Genomic DNA, 18,888 nt, shown 5'->3' on the forward strand with positions numbered 1-18,888 from the left:
CTCTGTAGATTTGTTTCATTCGGATTCTGTTACGGACAAGTACACAACATAATACAGAAATGCTCACATTGTGTATGTTTTTTTGAAGGTGGTGTCATCCTCAATTATGCGCTGCTGTATTTCTCGTAGCCTTATGGAATTATTTGTAATTTGCTTTATGTATAGTGCTTAGGCTGATTGCAAAGTGATATAATTACTAAAACAGTTTTCACATGTGACATTGTGCCAGACAGTTGGCAAAATAGTGTAAATAATAGCCATACGTGTGTATAGTTTTGCTAGGAGTGTGTTGATCATTTAGAAATTGAGTGTAAAGCAGTGAGTTGTGTTTAAAGTTCCGCAAAAAGAGTGCTGTGCAGTGAATTGTACCTACAGTTTTGTGTGTTTGTAAGTGTGTGTTACAAAATTGAAAACTTAGTGCAAAGTAGTGTTCGTGCTTTTAGTTTTGCAAACTCAGTGAGTGGCTATAAGTATTAATCATTTTAGAAATTGTGCTATAAGAACCACGGTTAGGGTTTAAGCATTCAGAAAAACTGTAACTGGTCAAACGATTATCAAATACCACTTAACCAGCAGGAAGCCATGGGTGTCATGAGCAAGTTCTTCTCTCCGTCCATCTATGTTCAATACAATGTCTGTACTCATACAACATGATATTCTAAATATTAAAGTAATTATATTGTCATGTGAATTCAGATTCAGTTTCAAGCTTTGAAAGACATCACACAGTGAAAATCATATTAAATGAACTAAAGTAATTTAGTACATTGCCAATGATTGTAAGTAAATCAGAATAGAAATTAAGTGATTAATACATTTATTTTCCTCTAAGTCGTAGAATTCAGCCACATTGTTACAAAAAATGTTTTTGTTGTTACAAAACGTGTTTTGTTGCTTTTCATTCTTACCGTACTCCCTTGCTTGACAAAAGTTACAGTAATTTGGTCATAGCCTGCAGATGGCGATCATGCACTGAAATTCCAGATTGCCATAGGCTGTAGTCAGGGCCAGAGTGGGACCATTTTTCAGCCTGGGAGTTTCAGGCCCGATACCAGCCCACTTTTTTCATGGTGGAAATAATGGTTGGCTAAATTGGTTGGATAAAATGGTTGGATAAATTAAGCAACAGTTTAGTTCTTTCTATCCTGTAGTTTTTATTAGTACCATGGTTCAACAAATGTGTAAAGGTTATATAATAATTTACTTAAACTGAGAAGTTAACAAAACATATTCCACTATTCCACAAGGATACAGTAGGTTGATAAGTTAACAAAAACAGAAAGAAATAAAGCATATGAAATGTATTCCACTCTTCCACAAAGAGGCATATTGAACTAATATTTAAATGTTTTTCAGCGTAGGTAGGCTATCATATTGGTGTTTGGTGATGTAGGCTACAGTAGGCTACTTACACTCACTTCTGAGCAAACAAGGCATATAGATTGATCATGTAGATTACTGCTGTCATATACTGATCTTTCTTACATTAAATCATTTAAATTCAGATTGTTTACTCTTTTATCCTCTCTACTTGTCCCTCATGGCCTACTCATAGCTAATTTCGGGCTCATCATCATCAGGGACTGGCTGATCTACTGCTCAGAGGCGACAGTTTTTACTACACAGATCAAGCTTGGGTTTTGTTATCGATATTTGCATAATATTCGCAAAATCTATGAATCACAATGTTGGATGGATGATACAAAAAGGCTAATATTTTAATTCATTTAATTAGTTGCTTGCGAATAGGTTGACAACGCTAACGTCCAATATAGGCTTATTACCCAATAATTACGCTGCTAATCATTGCTATCTCTCTTACCAGTTGCCAGTGTCTGTCTTAAAAAAAATCTGGAAGCTTGGCACATTTGGCAACATCCTCCTCCAATGCCTTCCTTTCTTTTTTTACCTGGACTTTTCAGTCCCACCTGGCCTCTTTAAACCATCCATCCTCTCTGACGCTTATCGTTACGGTAGGGCCGCCCCGGCTATCGGTAGGCCTATGTGAGAAAACTTTTTGGAAAAGACAGGCTATATGGACCCAACCAACTCTTTTTGGGAGGGGAGAACTCCCTCACATGGTAGGCTACAACCCATGCAGACGCTGCGGTGTCAGGCATACAGTAGATTGCGGAACGTGAGTAGCCTACTTTAAGATAATATGTTTTTCCTTGACCGGCCCAAAAGTGAAGAGGCCCACCGGGAATTCTCCCGATTCTCCGATTACCCACCCTGGGCCTGGCTGTAGTAATCATTGGCTTATCAGTTAAGTGTGTGCATTTTGGAGTGTGTCCACTCTATGTATGAGTTTATATTTACCAGCTTCACTGAAGCAAGCAATATATCTGAGGACTCACCTGTGTGTGTGTGTGTGTGTGTGTGTGTGTGTGTGTGTGTGTGTGTGAGAGAGAGAGAGAGAGAGAGCACGCGCGCTCAGACGTGTTTTAGCATATCAGGTGAGTAATAAGTGCATGCAAGTGAGCACATCTTTTGTTTTTGATAAGGAATCCTCATGGCTCAACTTCAGGACAATACAGTTATTAGTCATTCTTCTGTAGCAAATAGAGGTGAAAAGACAAGCAGTGATGGACTACAGACAGGAAATACTCCCCCCCCCCCTCCGAATACAACGTGCTGCTGCAAGTATGACAGTCCTGAAGATAGAGAGACAAGAAGGGAGAGGGAACGAGAGAGAGAAAGAGAGAGAGAGATTTCTTCAGATGTAGGCTATTGCTTGTTTTTTTAAAGAGTGCAGCTAGAAAGCTGTCCTGTCCTGGGCAAGGGGAGGGATATGGACTGATAAAAACTGGAAAAGAAGAGGGTAAATGGAAACAGATGTTGTCTGTTTGACAGCTCTATTAGTGTCCTGGAATAGGTGTTCGGCGCTACATTTCATACCTCAGGTAAGCACCTTTATTTACATTAGCACAGTTGATGACTTTTCTAGGTTAGCAAAATTTATTTAAGAAATTGTATGTTATTATGTTCTATCATCAAAATCTACACTCATTTCAACAACTGTTGATTGTTACAAGCACACAGTTTCTGAATGCACCATGTAAATGTTCAAATGTTAGTTGTAAATTACAAAATCAAATTTTCCCCTTAATGAGGAATAATTTGTGTTACTATGAAATTAAATGTACTTTAAATGCATATAATGTGGTTTTGTTAAAAGTAGGTTTGCACGCGTGGGTGAGGTTTTCAGTTGCTAGTGTTGCTGGCCGTTAAATGAGCTGTCTTGACATGTCTTCAGATTTGACTCCCAGAGAGGGTTCTGTTGAACACAAATATGTAACTCTTCCATGTGATAGGACAAGTGACAGAACAAGTTATATATACTGTATGTATGGAGAGCAGAAGGACTGAATGACTTAAATCTGTCTTGTTTGTCTCACTTTGAGGTTTGCTTTTTGGTTTGTGGTTTCTGGGTCTGATAATATGCTACTTCAGGGAAGCATATGAATGCTTAATCCTGACTAATATCAGTGTGAATTCTATGTGTATGTGTGAGTGTGTGTACCTGTGTGTGTTTGTGTGTGTGTGTGTGTGTGTGTGTTTGGGGGTATGTTCTGTGTGTGTGTGTGTTTGTCTGTATGTGTGTTTTCTGTTTGTGTATGTACAGTATGTTTTTTATATTTGTTTTATGTTTTGTGTGTGTTTGCATGGATGATGTAGGCTATATATTACAGTGATTGTAAGACATGTGGGTGAAATATTGCAGCTGTCAAAGTGGGATAAAAATGTGAAAGGCACTCTCTAGAGCCAGTGTTTTGTTTTTGTCCTTTCTGGGCTACTGTAGCAAGCATGGTTTGCACAACATACCAGACTTCAAGTAGGAGAATTCACTACCTGTTGTAGCTCATTCTAAGCTAATGAAAACACAACAGTTTGCATTTGCATGATGAAAGGATGGTTTGATTGCTTGTTTCCATCTCTGCTAATAGTTCAGCTCTAAATCCCACACACTGCTTTGATTGTGCATGATTGAAATGACACATTATATGTGCCTATGCAGGTTGTAACATGCTTTCCCATTCAACATTTACTCAGGTTAATGTTACCTGAGACTATCTATGATTAGGCACTTTTTTAAGTGTCACAGATCAGGATTGAACTAGTTCTACATATACACACAGAGGTAAAACCACTTAAATCAGTTGTGCAGGTAGTTTGTTGAGAGTATTATGTCACAAATGCATCCAAAAAGGACCTGTTCTCTTGTCACAGATCCTTGGGGGAGGAACAGACTTAGAGAATTAGGTGTGCGTGTGTGTGGGTGTAACTTCATTTGTCTTCATCTGAGGGTGTGTTGCCAAACAAGTACCTGATTTTTTCCCTCTCTCTTCTTTGTGTTCTGCCTGCTTCCTTGTAATGTGTCAGTGAACTATTCACACACACCCTCCAACAAAAGGCCAAGTCTGAACACACTCCACTGTCAATCAAAGTCAGCGCCAGTGCCGCCATTCACCATCCTCCAGAAATCTCACTGACCAAATAAGTCTGTATTTTATAAAATATCTGAATGATTCCTCATCGCTTGGCTCTCCATGTCTGGTCTCATCTCTGGGCAGGTCTTTGAATTTCACACTGTTACTTACAACCGCAAGTGTCGCTAATTTTGGAAGGGAAGACGGGACATCTCATGTCCTCCCTGTGGAAGCCTGAGGGGCATGAGGGGGCGAACTGTGGGGCTGTAGACACACGCCTTGCCCCGCCTCAGGGAGTGAGGCCGTCAGTATCACAGCAGTCAAGACACACTTCATTCTTGTTCTGAACTTCTCAACAAAGGAGCAATCAATCATGGACACAAACATACCTACACACATACACAGAAACCAAATCATGATGCTTTTATGTGAAATTATCGACAATCACTCACACATAAATACATGTACACACACACACGTGCAAATACACATCCATACACGCGCGCACACACACATAAAGAGAGGGAGAGATAAAGAGAGAGCGAGAGAAACTCAGTCACATCCATTAAGTATCTTTTGTGCGAAGGCACTCAGTGTATAAGTATATATAAGTATATATACTTTTTTGATCCCGTGAAGGAAATTTGGTCTCTGCATTTAACCCAATCGGTGAATTAGTGAAACACAAACAGCACACAGTGAACACACAGTGAGGTGAAGCACACACTAATCCTGGCGCAGTGAGCTGCCTGCTACAACGGCGGCGCTCGGGGAGCAGTGAGGGGTTAGGTGCTTCAGGCACTTCAGCCGCGGCCCACTGGTCGGGGCTCGAACCGGCAACCCTCCGGTTACAAGTCCAGAGTGCTAACCAGTGTGCACACATGCATGACACACCCACAAACCATATTCACCTAGCTATACATTGAGAGAGAGAGAGCATGCTTGCCCGTGCATGAGCAGGTAGCCAGTTCAGACATATAAACACACACACACACACACACACATAGTCCTGGAAGCACACCCACAGGAGTGTCTTGTGCACACCTTTGTTTGTGTTGGTCAAAATATCTCGCCCACACACCCATAAACACCTAAAATAAACAAAGACAGATGGATAGACAGGCACACACACACACACACCACACACAGAGACACACACAAACACACACAATATGGTGTGCTTGAGTACACCCTAAAACATTCTCACATTTCACTTGTATTACATTGGGCTAACTGAATGATAGCCAGAAACAACAGTTACAAGGGAGATAGTGATTCTGACTGTGCGTCTCCTATTTGTTTTTCCAAATGTTGTGTATGGTTTATTACTTTACTGAAGCCATTCACTATATCAAGTGTATACACGCTGTACTGTTGACTGTGATCAGTATAGTTGGTTGAATACTGGGTTGCTAAGATCCATGGAATTGATTTTTCTTTTCGAAAGAGAGTTCTTTTTCCTTTTCCTCATCCGTCTTGCCAGACTGTGTTGAAGAATGTGTTTCAGGTCATGAACTGTGACGGTACAAGAGAGATTGTGAGTGTGTAGGTGAGTCACACTGACCACCCTCCCCCAGGGGACGGAAAGAAATTGAGAGAAAGATAGAGAGGGCAAGTGAGAAAGAGGAGGACATACTAAGAGACACGTAGAGATTCAAAGAGGATTGATGATCACTTATTCCACAGAATTGCAGATTCATTCCTGATTCACTGGAAGCAAGCTTATCAAATTGTTTGCCCCACTAACTACACATCAGCTCAAATGGCAAATGGGGCGGAGTGGGACACTACTGGCCCAACAGGTGTGTGTGTGTGTGTGTGTGTGTGTGTGTGTGGTGGGGGTGGTTTATGGGAATGTGACCAAACTGATATTCCACCATTTGGGGAATTACACTCATTTTCCACCTCCTCTTGAGTTAAACAATTGATTTTTACCTTTCTCCAGTTCATCCAGCCGTTCTCTGAGTCTGGCGATACCACTTTTAGCTCCAGCCTAGCATAGATCATTGAATCGAATTAGTCCATTAGCATCTCGCCTGCTAGCATCACGTTTAAAAGTGACTAAGATTTCCGGTAATTTTCCTATTTAAAACGTGTCTCCTCTCAAGTTAGAAAGTGTAATAAGACCAAAGGAAAATCAAATGTAGCAATTTATAACTAGGCTGATTTGACATGGAACTATACTCTCATTCAGGCGTAATCCAGTTACTAACCGATTCGTCTGCTGCAGCTCAACCTTGTTGCTGGAAGATAGCCTACAGGGACTATTTTCAGGTGCGGCATGATTCATTGTTCTGCTGTGCCCATGGTGTTCCTTGATTATTACGCTGAAATGAGAGTATAGTTCCATGTCAAATCAGCCTAGAAAATCGCCACGTTTCATTTTCCGTTGGTCTTATTACACTTTCTAACTTGAGAGGAGACAAGTTTTAAATAGGACAATTCCACACTTTTAAATGTGATGCTAGCAGGCGAGAAGCTAATGGTCTAGTCAGATTCAATGATCTATGCTAGGCTGGAGCTAAAACTGGTATCGCCAGACTCGGAGAACGGCTGGATGAACTGGAGAAAGGTAAAAATCAATTGTTTAACTCGAGGGGAGGTGGAAAATTAGTGTAATTCCCCTAATGGTGGAATATCCTTTTAACATCTTCAGTAGTACCCATCTCATACGCGCATCTCACAAACTTGTCAGGTCGTCATACTTGTTACGTCATACTTTTTACATAAATGTGTTTTAGCAATTGAACTAATGCCTCAGTGATAGTTTTGTGTCAGTGATCTGTCGATTGTTGATATGAACCTGCACTATTCAGCAACCTGTTTACACTCTGAACTAGGTGATATTGGTTGTCACATCGTTTGAATGAAATGTGATAGTTGTTGTGTTTAACGTATGACATCTGTGCTCTATTTGTGTTTACCTTCGGCTACTTGTGGTTACCATTATTCATTACAAGTGAATTGCAGTGCAAAATGTGTCTTATAGCATGATCATGTGTTTAGAGTTTTGCAAAAATAGTCTGTGAGATTTGCAAATTGTGTTTTATGTGTGAAAACTGTTTATGGTTTTGCCAAAATAGTGGCAAGAATTGTGTTCAGGCAACTGAGAAATTATTTCAGAGAATGGGGTTTAGTGTTTTGTGAAATTAGTGCAATTGTGAAAAACTGTAAATGAAGCAATATATTACCCACCTTAGTAGGCTCACATTCAGTCCTTTTTTTACTCACTCATTGTGCTGGAGGTAAAGTGTGAGTGTGTGTTTGTGTGTGTGTGTGTGTGTGTGTGTGTGTGTGTGTGTGTTTGTGTATGTGTGTAAGAGAGAGAGAGAGAGAGAGAAAGTGAAAGAGATCAAGAGAGTGATAGAGAGAAAGAATAAAGAGGAAGGGAGAGAAACATAGCAAGAGAGAGAGAGAGAGCACTTAGAGCTCTCGTCTAATTCCTCATTAATCCTCTGATCTTCTCCATTACATCCTGTTCCATTCTCTCTTGGCATCTGTCCTTTTGATCTGTCCGGTCTCACATTTATCATCTGGTCTCTCTGTCCTCCCATCGATCCTGTTGCTGGTGGAAACCGCATCTCGCACAGGCTGTCTGTTTCCACTTAGCAGAGTTGACTTGCTCTGCGTCATACTGATTTAGACCACAAATGTCACTGGTACCGATGTCTGGATTCTGGTGGTGTAGATAACCAGTCAGGAAATTGAATAATTGAGTTTAGTGTTGAACGTTACACAATGATGGTATTATTACGAACATCACACACTCAACCGAAGTTTACCAAATCCCCACCATTGAATAGACTGATTATGATCATCATACATGTGTGAGGACTGATATTGTTTGTCTTTATGCTGATAGAACAGTTGAGAATGACAAAGAAATGAATGGAAGAGAGATGGAGTTAAGATTGGGAAATGACCGCCGGTCAGGAATCGAATCGGACTCGGGTCCCTGTGGGCCCGTGGAACCACAAGCGATCGGGATGCTGCCACTTACGCCTCAGCTTATCCATCAGGACTGTTGTTGATTAGTGTCTCTCAGTGGCTCTGTTTTTCTGGATGGCATGTAATGGCTGGTTTGGAAAAGCAACGTGTGGATGATTTCCACATGCAGTTTTTCAGTTCAGGATGAGACATAGTCTGGTTGCTCAACTGGAGTACATTAGGAGGCCATGACTGTAATCACTGATGTTTATGCCTGGGGGGATCAGGTTTGCTCCAGCCAGTTAGCATCCCGGTTGGCCACCATGATCTTTCAAAAGGGCATCCGGTGTGCTCACTTTCGCCCACCTTTTTACAAAACAGCCAATCGTTATGCTGAAAACATCAACATCTGCAGGGTATATGGCAGGGAAATGTGCATTATGTCATTTTGTCCCTATGCAGATGTTCTTTTACTCTATATGAAATACTCTGTTGTCTGTACTAATAGAGTAACTCAAGTTCTAGGGGATTTTGGTGCTTTTTCAGATAGCAAAATGAATTCCCCAAAAATGGTGTGTTTCCCAATACATTATTATGACCGCCGCGCAGCGAAGCGGCGGTCATATAGGTTTAGTCAGATTTTTTTTTTTTTTTTTTTTCTTTTTCGCATGTCCAAATTTCCGTCAATGATTCCCGGGACACTGAAAGACCGGGGTACACAAAACTTGGTGAGCATGTACCCCCATATGGATAGCATGGAACCGTCATTTTTCGTTTTCATCTGCAGCCCCCCCGCTGGACTGGACCCCCCGAAAAGAGGGTAGGGCAGACACAGTTCTCTGTGAATCTTTTATGGTATGTTGGTCTCAAGGGCCCACATAAACCTGGCTCATAATCACTCATTTGTGATTTGCCCCCGGTAAAAAAATGAAAATCAGTAGGATTAAAAGAAAGCCAAAATAAATATTCATCATCATCATCATGGCTGCATTTTCAGTATTGGCTAGAAGTAGTCGCTTGTCCACTAGATGGCGCATCGTTGCAGTGAGACGTAATTTTGTTGGAAGTTAAAAGGGGTTGGAAAAACAATGGACGCTTCATACAAGGACTGTAATTTACCTTTAACATCTAATAAGGATAGGACGATGTTCACATGAAGTGTAATTCCCATTTCTTCTTGAAGCCGAAATAAATCTGAGGATGTTTATCGGACATGCTTGGTTTTACTGCAGGTACGTTAATCTTGTAATATCAATAAGGACCTAGGTAATGTTACCGTTAGCGTTGGTTGAGTGATGGAGGCATTTGATTTATTGCATTTGTAGAAAACTATAAATGCGGTTATACCAAGCAAATGTATAGCAGCACTGTTTGTATCTTTTCGACTGTCATTTATTGCACGTGCTACAAAAAATCATTCTGTGCAATGGAAGATTTACCAACGTTACACCGGTCTGATGCAGTTTTGCCTATACATGCGGAGACTGAGGCGCCTGTTTATTTTGTTTTAAGTGCGCGCAGGGTGTGAGAGGGGAATCGATGTGCTTTGATTACAGCTTGGTAGTTGTAGTCTGTGAAATTAAAAGAATTAAACGCAGTGTGAAGTATCCAAACAATGACACCTTCATTTCATTATGGCTGTTTTAGCAAAACACCTTAAGCTACTGTGTAGTAGGTCCCATTTAGAAGTGGCTACTTCATTTGCGCTTTCCTTGACTCATGGAGCTGCGTGAATGTTATTACAACTTTTTCGCCCACGATATGACAGTTTAAGTCCGCTTTGATACTGTAAGGCGTAAGCCATTGGTTTCCAAAGGAGATTTTATTTGTGTCGCCAGCATAGCCTATTGACAATTTATGTTGTCAATAGGCCTACCTTATAATCCTACCTGTAGCTTAGGGAAGCTAACAACTTTCTATTAGGATCTAGTTTGTTAGTTACCGTTTTGTCATAACTCCCTGATGCATTTTTGCATTTAGAATAGCCAGGCGTGTATATCTCAATCGAAAATTAAACAATATCGGTGCCTATGGACTAGGCTGGGTGAACCCAGCCTGATCTGCCATACTATTTATTTTTTGATTTCTTAAAAGATTGAGCTTGGTCTGATGAAAGCCAGACTAGCCATGGACCTCAGTTAAACAATGCAAGGGAACATGAATCAGCCTATATTTGCACTAACAATAACGACAAAAGCTCTTCAACGTTGGCCCGTTAAAATGTGTATGAACAGTCTAGCGACGCATTTCATCAAGGCCCATTTGGACATGTCAGTTATTTTGCACCACTGGTTAGATGTAAAACAGCACTTCGTTTCAGACTAGGCTACTGTTACTTAATTTGTGCATTAACAATAACGTTTCAGACTACTGTTACTTAATTTGTGCATTGACAATAAAGTATTACATGAACTAAAGATGACTAAAATCTTATGTAGAAGAAGAAACATTCACAAAAAAATCCATCCATCCAAAAATGACCTTTGTTTTTGATAGCTGTTGAAAACGCATGGAACTGACAGAGATGTTTTTGTTTATAAATACATAAAAATAAATAAATAAATAACATTATGCTGATACCTTTTGCTTTTCCCAAATACAATGTAGCCTACAGGTGTAAGTGACCTTTCATCAATCCAGTTGCAATGGATGAACTGTGATGAACTGCCCTACTTGTGATTGTTTAGAGATTTTAAAGGTTTTATAACAATTCTACATCTTCTTTGGCTATTCTACAATCTATTCACCTTTTTCAGCACCAGTAGGGTATTTTTTCTGTGCAGCCGCACACACACACTCAGGCATGCCAAACAAGCATACACAAAAGTTTCAAGAGTGGGGGATGGAGTAAAATATGGAGACAAATTGAAGTGTGATTTATTTTCGCGGAACGGATGTACAGGACTGAGCGGCGGTCATATTTTGTACGGCTATGCGGTACATCTAGTTTAACCAACGAGCTCACACAGGGGCAGAAACCCTTCCATAACTAATTAAAAGGTTTTCAATATCTAGGGATTAATTAACATTACCCATTCAATGTGAGTTCTACATAAAAACAATTTTGACAAACTATTGACTAAAGTTAAAGCAGACCTACAAAGATGGTCCAAGCTGCCACTGCTAGTTGCTGGCAGAGTGCCACATTTTTTGTTTCTTTTTCAATGACTTCCCCTTTTTCTGACTGAAGTTATTCTTCAAAAAGCTTGATCAAATTATCTTCCCATTTTTGTGGGCAGGCAATCTAGCAAGAATAAGGAGAAGCGCTCTGCAGGTGGCTAAATTGGAGGGTGGACTGGACCTTCCTAATTTTATGTTTTACTAATGGGCAGCAAATATACAAAAAATATTCAGCTGGCAATATGAGAATGAGTTGGACTGGTGTAAAATGGAGTCCCTCTCCTGTCATACATCCTTGCTTGTAGCTTTGACATGCTCCCCCTCTTATCCTCTTGGGCCCACTATGCAATAAATTTTCACCCTCCAAACTTGACTCTGCATTTACACTTTTGGAATGATAAAGGCATCATATCATTTTGAGAACTGCATGTTCTTGAGTGGCACATTTGCTGACGTTGAAAGTCTGTCTCACACAGGGGCGTAGCACATGATCCTGGGCCCTATGCATAGGCAGTCCTGATGGGCCCCCATGCCCATCACTCATATTCCAGACTTTTCAAGGGCCCTTCAGGTTTAATACATATACAGTATTATCTATTATATGCTTTGAAGTAATTCATAAGAGTGGACCAACTTGGGTGATGAGGGTGGGTTTTCATTTTCATTCTCCGTTTTGTATTTTACTTTATTTCTGTTGGTTTTGTATGTCTTGTAAAACATAAAACTGGACATGTTTGTTTGCCCTGTACTGCTTTGTAATATCATGCAGTGATGTCCTAATCAAACGAATTTACAACAACAACAAAAAAAAACACTTTAGAGACCTTAAGGAAATCTTTGTTATCTGCTAACCTATTTCCTGTTTGCGACAGCCTCCGGCAAGATGGACCTGAACAACACGTCTCCCGTCTCGTGGTTTACCCCCATAATCCACCCCAACGGCACGACCTCCACACTCTCGGGCCCCTCGTTGAACCCCGACCAGAGCATCGTGAGCAGCATGCCAGTCACAGTGACCGGAGCGCTCATCCTGGGCCTAGTTTTCCTGCTGGGCGTCCCCGGCAACCTGTTTGTCATCTGGAGCGTGCTGGCGCGCGCCCGCCGGCGCTCGGTGACCACGCTGCTCATCCTGCACCTGGCGTGCGCCGACGGTCTGCTGATGGCCCTCACGGCCTTCTTCGTGGTCTACCTGGTGCGCAGCGACTGGGAGTTTGGAGCCGTGCTCTGCAAGCTGCTCTTCTACCTGTGCTGCGCCAACATGTACGCATCCATCGCACTCATCACCCTCATGAGCCTCCACCGGCTGCTGGCCGTCACGAGGCCCCAGAGTGCTGGTGCCAAGGCCAGCCGGGGGACGGTGCTCAAGCTGTTGGTCGGCGTGTGGGTGCTGGTGCTGGCTCTGTCCGTGCCCGTGCTGGTGTACCGGAAGGTGAAGGAGTATCCCAACTCTGAGGGGGGAGTGAGGCATGTGTGCGAGCCGTACCACCTGCCGAGGGATGTAAGTGAGGGGAGGAGGGTGTGTGTGTATCTCTCTGTGTGTGTGTGTATGTGTGTGTGTGTGTGTTTGCATTTGTATTTTCTATTATTGTTCACCTGTCTCTCTATTTGTGTATGTAGGCTATGTATGTCTGTCTGTCACTGAGTCACTGGGTGTGCATGTACAACTTGTGTGTGTGTGTGTGCATGAATGTAATGGAATTTAGGGAATAGTAGGCTTTGCACACGTGGGTGAAGGCTTTCAGTTGCTAGTTAAAAGAGCTGTCTTGACATGTCTCTCTTGGTGAGTTTTGGCTCCCAGTGAGGTTTCTGTTGAACACAAATATGCAACTCTTCTATTTCACAGGACAAGTTCCAAATTCCTCACTGACTCACTGATTGGGCTAATAGTGCAATGGCTAATCAATTACTTAGAGATCAGTGTTTTTATAATGGAGGGCAGAGCTTCTGAATCACTTAAATCTGTTAATCTGTCAGCCTCATTTTCTGGTTTGATGGTTCCTGGTCAGGAAGTAGGTGCTATTTCTGGCAAGGAAACATCTGTGTTGAGTAATAATGGGGAGGGAGGGAGTAAGAGAGGGAAACTGTTTTTTTTTTCATCTGATATGTGTCTCTGAGCACCCTGGAGTCCCCACTGTATCTTTGTATGTGAGTCTCATTTAGTCTCCCACACATAGGGTTGCCAACTTTCTCAACCCCAAATGAGGGTAACTCCCCCCAAAAAAAAAAAAAACAAAACGCTGTTTCATTTGATACAGTTTAATTTATTTATAAATGGTGCACTGTCACTTTAAGAACATTGTCTACACATTCAAGATTTTGCCAGCTCCATTCAAATATACCCTATGGTTAGTCCACAAACTCTAACATTGTTTGACTGTTTGTGCCACATTTATAGCACAATATTAACAATGATGAGCATACTATTAAGTTGGTATAAACAACCCTCATTCCTTTGGAAATAAAAGCACGTAATGACATGATGATATTTTGTTTGCAATTCTGAGGGGAATGTGTTTCAATTGGCATATCATGTGCTTCGCGTAAATGCTTAGTTTAAGGGAAACAAATTATTGAAGACTTCAAGACTCACCAATTCCATTACACAAATGCAAAGACCACTCTTCATATTCTATCACAGTCCAAATCACAGTGCGTGCAGCCTGCGTGCAGCCTGCGTTGTTTTTGTTGTCCTCATGATTTCCTTTTAAAAGTTTTTCATATTAAAAAGGATAAATCAATTACTGTATCAACAATGACAAGCCAGCTGGAACCTGGCGCATGCTCAGACGCGTTCCCAAATAAAACGAGTAGGATAGATAGATAGATAGACAGATAGATAGATAGATAGATAGATAGATAGATAGATAGATAGATAGATACTTTATTGATCCCGAAGAGGAAATTGAAGGATAACGTTCAAGTTAGATCTGCTGCATAATGGAGACTGAGAGAGGACCCAAAGTATCATCCTTATGTAAGATGCTGTTGGTGCATTTTGACATTGTAAACATTCTCTAAGAAGAGCGAAAAGAAGTTTGCAGTAAAAAATACGGGATGTCCCGGACAATTCGGGACGGTTGGCAACCCTACCCACATAACCACATCTCAAATCAACTAACACCCTCCATTTCCTGCCTGCATATCACAAGCTCTTGGATGTGGTTAGAAATGCAGCCTTAGAGAATCTTTCTTTTTTAGTTAACTTCTAGATGACACAAGTACCATACAAAGTAGTTTCATAGCTTGCTGTGATGTGGCATACTCTGCTGACAACACTGAAACCTTTCACAGGCCTATGACGGGGCTTATTTCTTAATTCTACTTTAGGTCAGCAGGTGTAGCATTCGGTAGTCGTTGATAATTGCTATTACTGACATAACCTTAACATAAACTTTCACACCTTTCAGATATCTTGTCATGGCATTGTTATTGTTTAATGGTTTCATTCAGATGTGGTAGGATTGGTTTAATCTTGAACTACATTGCTAGTCATAATCGACATAACTGTAGTGCCAACACTCAGGGCTTCTACACACAGCTGTGTTCCATCAACGCATGCCAGTGGGTGTTCCCGACGGTAGCTATGCAAATGACTTAAGGTATAACCGTAATTTGATTAGCTGGTGCCGTCTGTTGTTCGCTTGTTCATAATTTGATTGGCTGGTGCTGTCCGTCGGTGCAGCAACAGCTGAACTTTCCAACGCGAGCGACGGGAGCAACGCGATGCAACGGACCCACAATTCAGTTTGGCAACGGATGACGTAAGCCCCTATAAAGTGGACGGGATGCGTCTCCAGCACTGCAACGCATGTGTATGAGCTGTCAGAGGCTGTTGAGTGATGGCACAAGTCTTAGCTGATCCAGGTGTGACTTTGACACTATTTGACAGGAGTGCAAATCTGGAGATAAAGATCAAAAGTTAACATTACATATAATTGCAATGCTAACATGGCTGTTTTAAACCTGAATGCAACACATGCATGACAGAGGCCTGAATGTGCTCACAGAGCAAATGTCAAAGAGATGAATGGGGGAGAAAAGTTGATGGAAAGTTTCAAACACAGACACACACACACATTTTATATACTTTATCTGATTCCACTTTCCACTTCCAAGTTACATTAGGAATCAAATCTTCTTAATAATCCAGTAGATTAAAGCAGTTCAGTTTACAGATTCAATTGTCTCTTCAAATAAACATCTATAATTGATGGTTCACTAGATTCAAAGGGTATAGGAAGCCAGTTTTCTCAAACTTTTTTCCAAATAAACATGCTTCCTATAATTGCTAGGATATGGAACTATATTCATATGATTTAAACTGGCACTAGAACTGAACTGTTTGGCCAAGTTGGTTTAGCATACAACTCATCTATTTTATTTTATAGTCCCCCAACTTTGCAAAGTCACAATGAGCTGGCATTTGACCGCCAACCTCATGAGAGTTTTTTTTACATGACCATAAATAGCCATGACACTTCAAATATTTTAACTTCTTTAGCATTCAAACAATTTTTTGCAGGTGAATTAAACCATTCAGAGTGGACAGGACCGTGGGATTGAGCAGCTATGTGTCTGTCACGGATTGGGGGAGGATAGGATACTGAGTATAGAGAACTGGTGAACAGCTTTGAGGCATGGTGAGGAAACAACCACCTACTCTTAAATGTGGCCAAGACCAAAGAGATGGTAGTAGACTTTAGGAGGGCTAGGACAAAGTTGAACACTGTCTCCATCATGGGGGAAGAGGTGGAGGTAGTGGAAAACTACAAATATCTGGGTGTACATCTGGATAACAAACTGGACTGGAAGTGCAACACTGAGGCTGTTTATAGGAAGGGACAGAGCAGACTATACTTCTTGAGGAAGCTTAGGTCTTTTAATGTGTGCAGCAGAATGAACCAGTCTGCTGTTTCTAGTACCATTTTCTTTGGAGCCATCTGCTGGGATACCAGTATCAGGGCAAATGACACCAAAAAACTCAACAAGTTGATTAAAAGAGCTGGCTCTGTAATTGGAAGTACACTTGAACCCCTATAGTTAGTTGTTGAGAGAAGGATGTTGCAAAAGCTCCTTAACATTATGGACAACACCTCACATCCACTGAATGAACTACTGGTCAAACAACAGAGTGTTTTCAGCTGCAGGTTGCTCCAACTGCGCTGTAGCAAGGAGCGTTATAGAAAATCATTCCTGCCCACTGCCATAACTATTTACAACTCCCCTTTGTGCCGTGAGAGAAAATTTTATGCTGAGTCAATGCAGTTTACAACCTCTTTAACAGAGACTACTGCCTCAACAGTGACTGATGGGTCCTCCACCACTGCATCAGACCTCAGCAGGGTGTGAGTGGGAAGTCCACTTCAGTTCTCAAAGTCAAAGTCAAAGTCTGCTTTATTGTCAATTTCTTCACATGCCAAGACATACAAAGAGATCGAAATTACATTTCTCACTATCCCACGGTGGAGACAAGACATATTTTACGAATTAAGTCCACAGACAAACATAACATTCAAGTAAACAATAAAAAGTAAACTAGATGTACCGCAGAGCGGTACAAAATATGACCCCAGTCATATTATGAGTCCCAGTCCAGCACATTTTTTCCACAAAAAGAAATCACGCTGAAAGGCCTATATGATTCTAACTGTCTCACTAAATTGCATTATCCACACTCAATTCTCACTGGTATCTGCTAGACAACAAGTACCAAAACATGATTAGTTCATAGATTTCACATGTAAAATTCATTTTTATCTGACCCCACCTCCATCTTGCCTGTTCATAATTCTGAGAAATTCTTGATTGTTTGTGTTATGTTTATGTTATGTGTGTGTGTGTGTGTGTGTGTGTGTGTGTGTGTGTGTGTGTGTGTGTGTGTGTGTGTGCTTGTGTGTGTGCCTGCATGTGCCTGTGCATGCAAGCGTACATATGTCTACTGTGTGAGTATGTGTCATACATTATGATTACTGTGAATGTATGTGTGCGTGTGTGTGTATGTATCTGTTTGTGCACATGTGTGCACATGAAATGGGTTAACATGACCCCTGGAGGCAAACATACGGAAAAAATGGTCATCCTAGGCCCTACAGTTCTCAAGATATTCACAGAGAACTGTGTCTGCCCTACCCTCCTTTCGGGGGGGTCCAGTCCAGCGGGGGCTACAGATCAAAGCAGCGATGGTTCCATGCTATCCATGTGGGGTACATGCCCACCAAGTTGTGTGTACCCGGTCTTTCAGTGTCCAGGGAATCCTTGTTGGTGTGCGTCACTAAATGTACACATAAATGATTTTATTGTAAGGCCCCCCATGAACGAAAGTACACAAAACTTGGCATGCATTCGGAGGGTGTCATAATGATCCTACACTTTTAATTGCGTGCAGTTTTGACCTTGTCAGCCAGAGATATTGTGATGAAAACATCTAATTTTTTGCTTTTTAATTTTTAACTAGGTGGCACTATACATGAAATAAGTGGTAATGGGATGGGTTGACATGCCCCCTTAAGACCAACATACATAAAAAAGGTGGACCTCCTAGGCCCTATGGTTCTCGAGATATTGACAGAAAACTGTCTCCGGCCACCTACAGGCCAGTTGGTGTATAGTAACATAAATTCATTTATTGTGTGGCCCCCCATGAACGGAATTCCACAAAACTTGGCGTGCATACAGAGGGTGTCCTAATGATCCTACACTTCCAATTTCGTGCAGTTTTGACTATGTTAGGTCACAGATACCTTCAATTACAACACCTCATTTTTACTTTTTTGTGTTTAACTAGGTGGCGCTATACATGAAATGAGTGGTTATGGAATGGGTTGACATGGCCCCTTGAGATCAACATACAAAAAAAAATGGTCCTCCTAAACCCTATGGTTTTCGAGATATTCACAGAAAACTGTGTCTGCCTTACCCTCCTTTCGGGGGGTCCAGTCCAGCGGGGGGGGCTACAGATCAAAATGAAAAATGATGGTTCCATGCTATCCATGTGGGGTTACATGCCCACCAAGTTTCGTGTACCCCGGTCTTTCAGTGTCCCGGGAATCATTGACGGAAATTGGAAATTTGGGCATGCGAAAAATTTGGGCACGCGACAGTCATAATAAGAAGGCACATACAATGAAGAAATAAGAGCAGCACAATTGGGTTGAAATTGTGCAATTGTGCATAGACAGTCAATATAATAGTGCAAAAGTCAGGCCAATAAATGGCTGAGGTAGTTCTGTTTGATCTACGTAAGCAAGTGACATAGTGGTGCAAGTTATGTAAGAGCAGCAGAAGTGTGTTGTGTTTTCAGGACAATAGGACAACAACAACAAGTTGCAAAGTGTACAAAGTGTGCAAGTGTACAAGTGGAGTCGTGCAAGTGGAGTAGTGCAAGGCAGCCATTGTGGGTCCAAAGTCCAGG

At 41.4% G+C, this 18,888-nt stretch overlaps 2 protein-coding genes across 2 annotated transcripts in view; one reads left to right on the plus strand and one right to left on the minus strand.

Moving 5' to 3' along the window:
• Positions 1-18,888, minus strand: part of LOC125289084 (basement membrane-specific heparan sulfate proteoglycan core protein-like) — a 947,802-nt gene that overhangs the window by 580,201 nt on the left and 348,713 nt on the right. The window lies entirely within an intron of this gene.
• ltb4r2a (leukotriene B4 receptor 2a) overlaps positions 2,682-18,888 on the plus strand; it is a 23,757-nt gene continuing 7,550 nt past the window's right edge. The window contains exons 1-2 of the mRNA XM_048235968.1: positions 2,682-2,903; positions 12,350-12,975. Coding sequence (XP_048091925.1) covers positions 12,361-12,975 — 615 coding nt within the window. The 5' untranslated portion in view covers positions 2,682-2,903; positions 12,350-12,360. The remainder of the gene's footprint in view (positions 2,904-12,349; positions 12,976-18,888) is intronic.

This window comes from Alosa alosa, chromosome 24, assembly GCF_017589495.1.
Source record: "Alosa alosa isolate M-15738 ecotype Scorff River chromosome 24, AALO_Geno_1.1, whole genome shotgun sequence".
NCBI lineage: Eukaryota > Metazoa > Chordata > Actinopteri > Clupeiformes > Clupeidae > Alosa > Alosa alosa.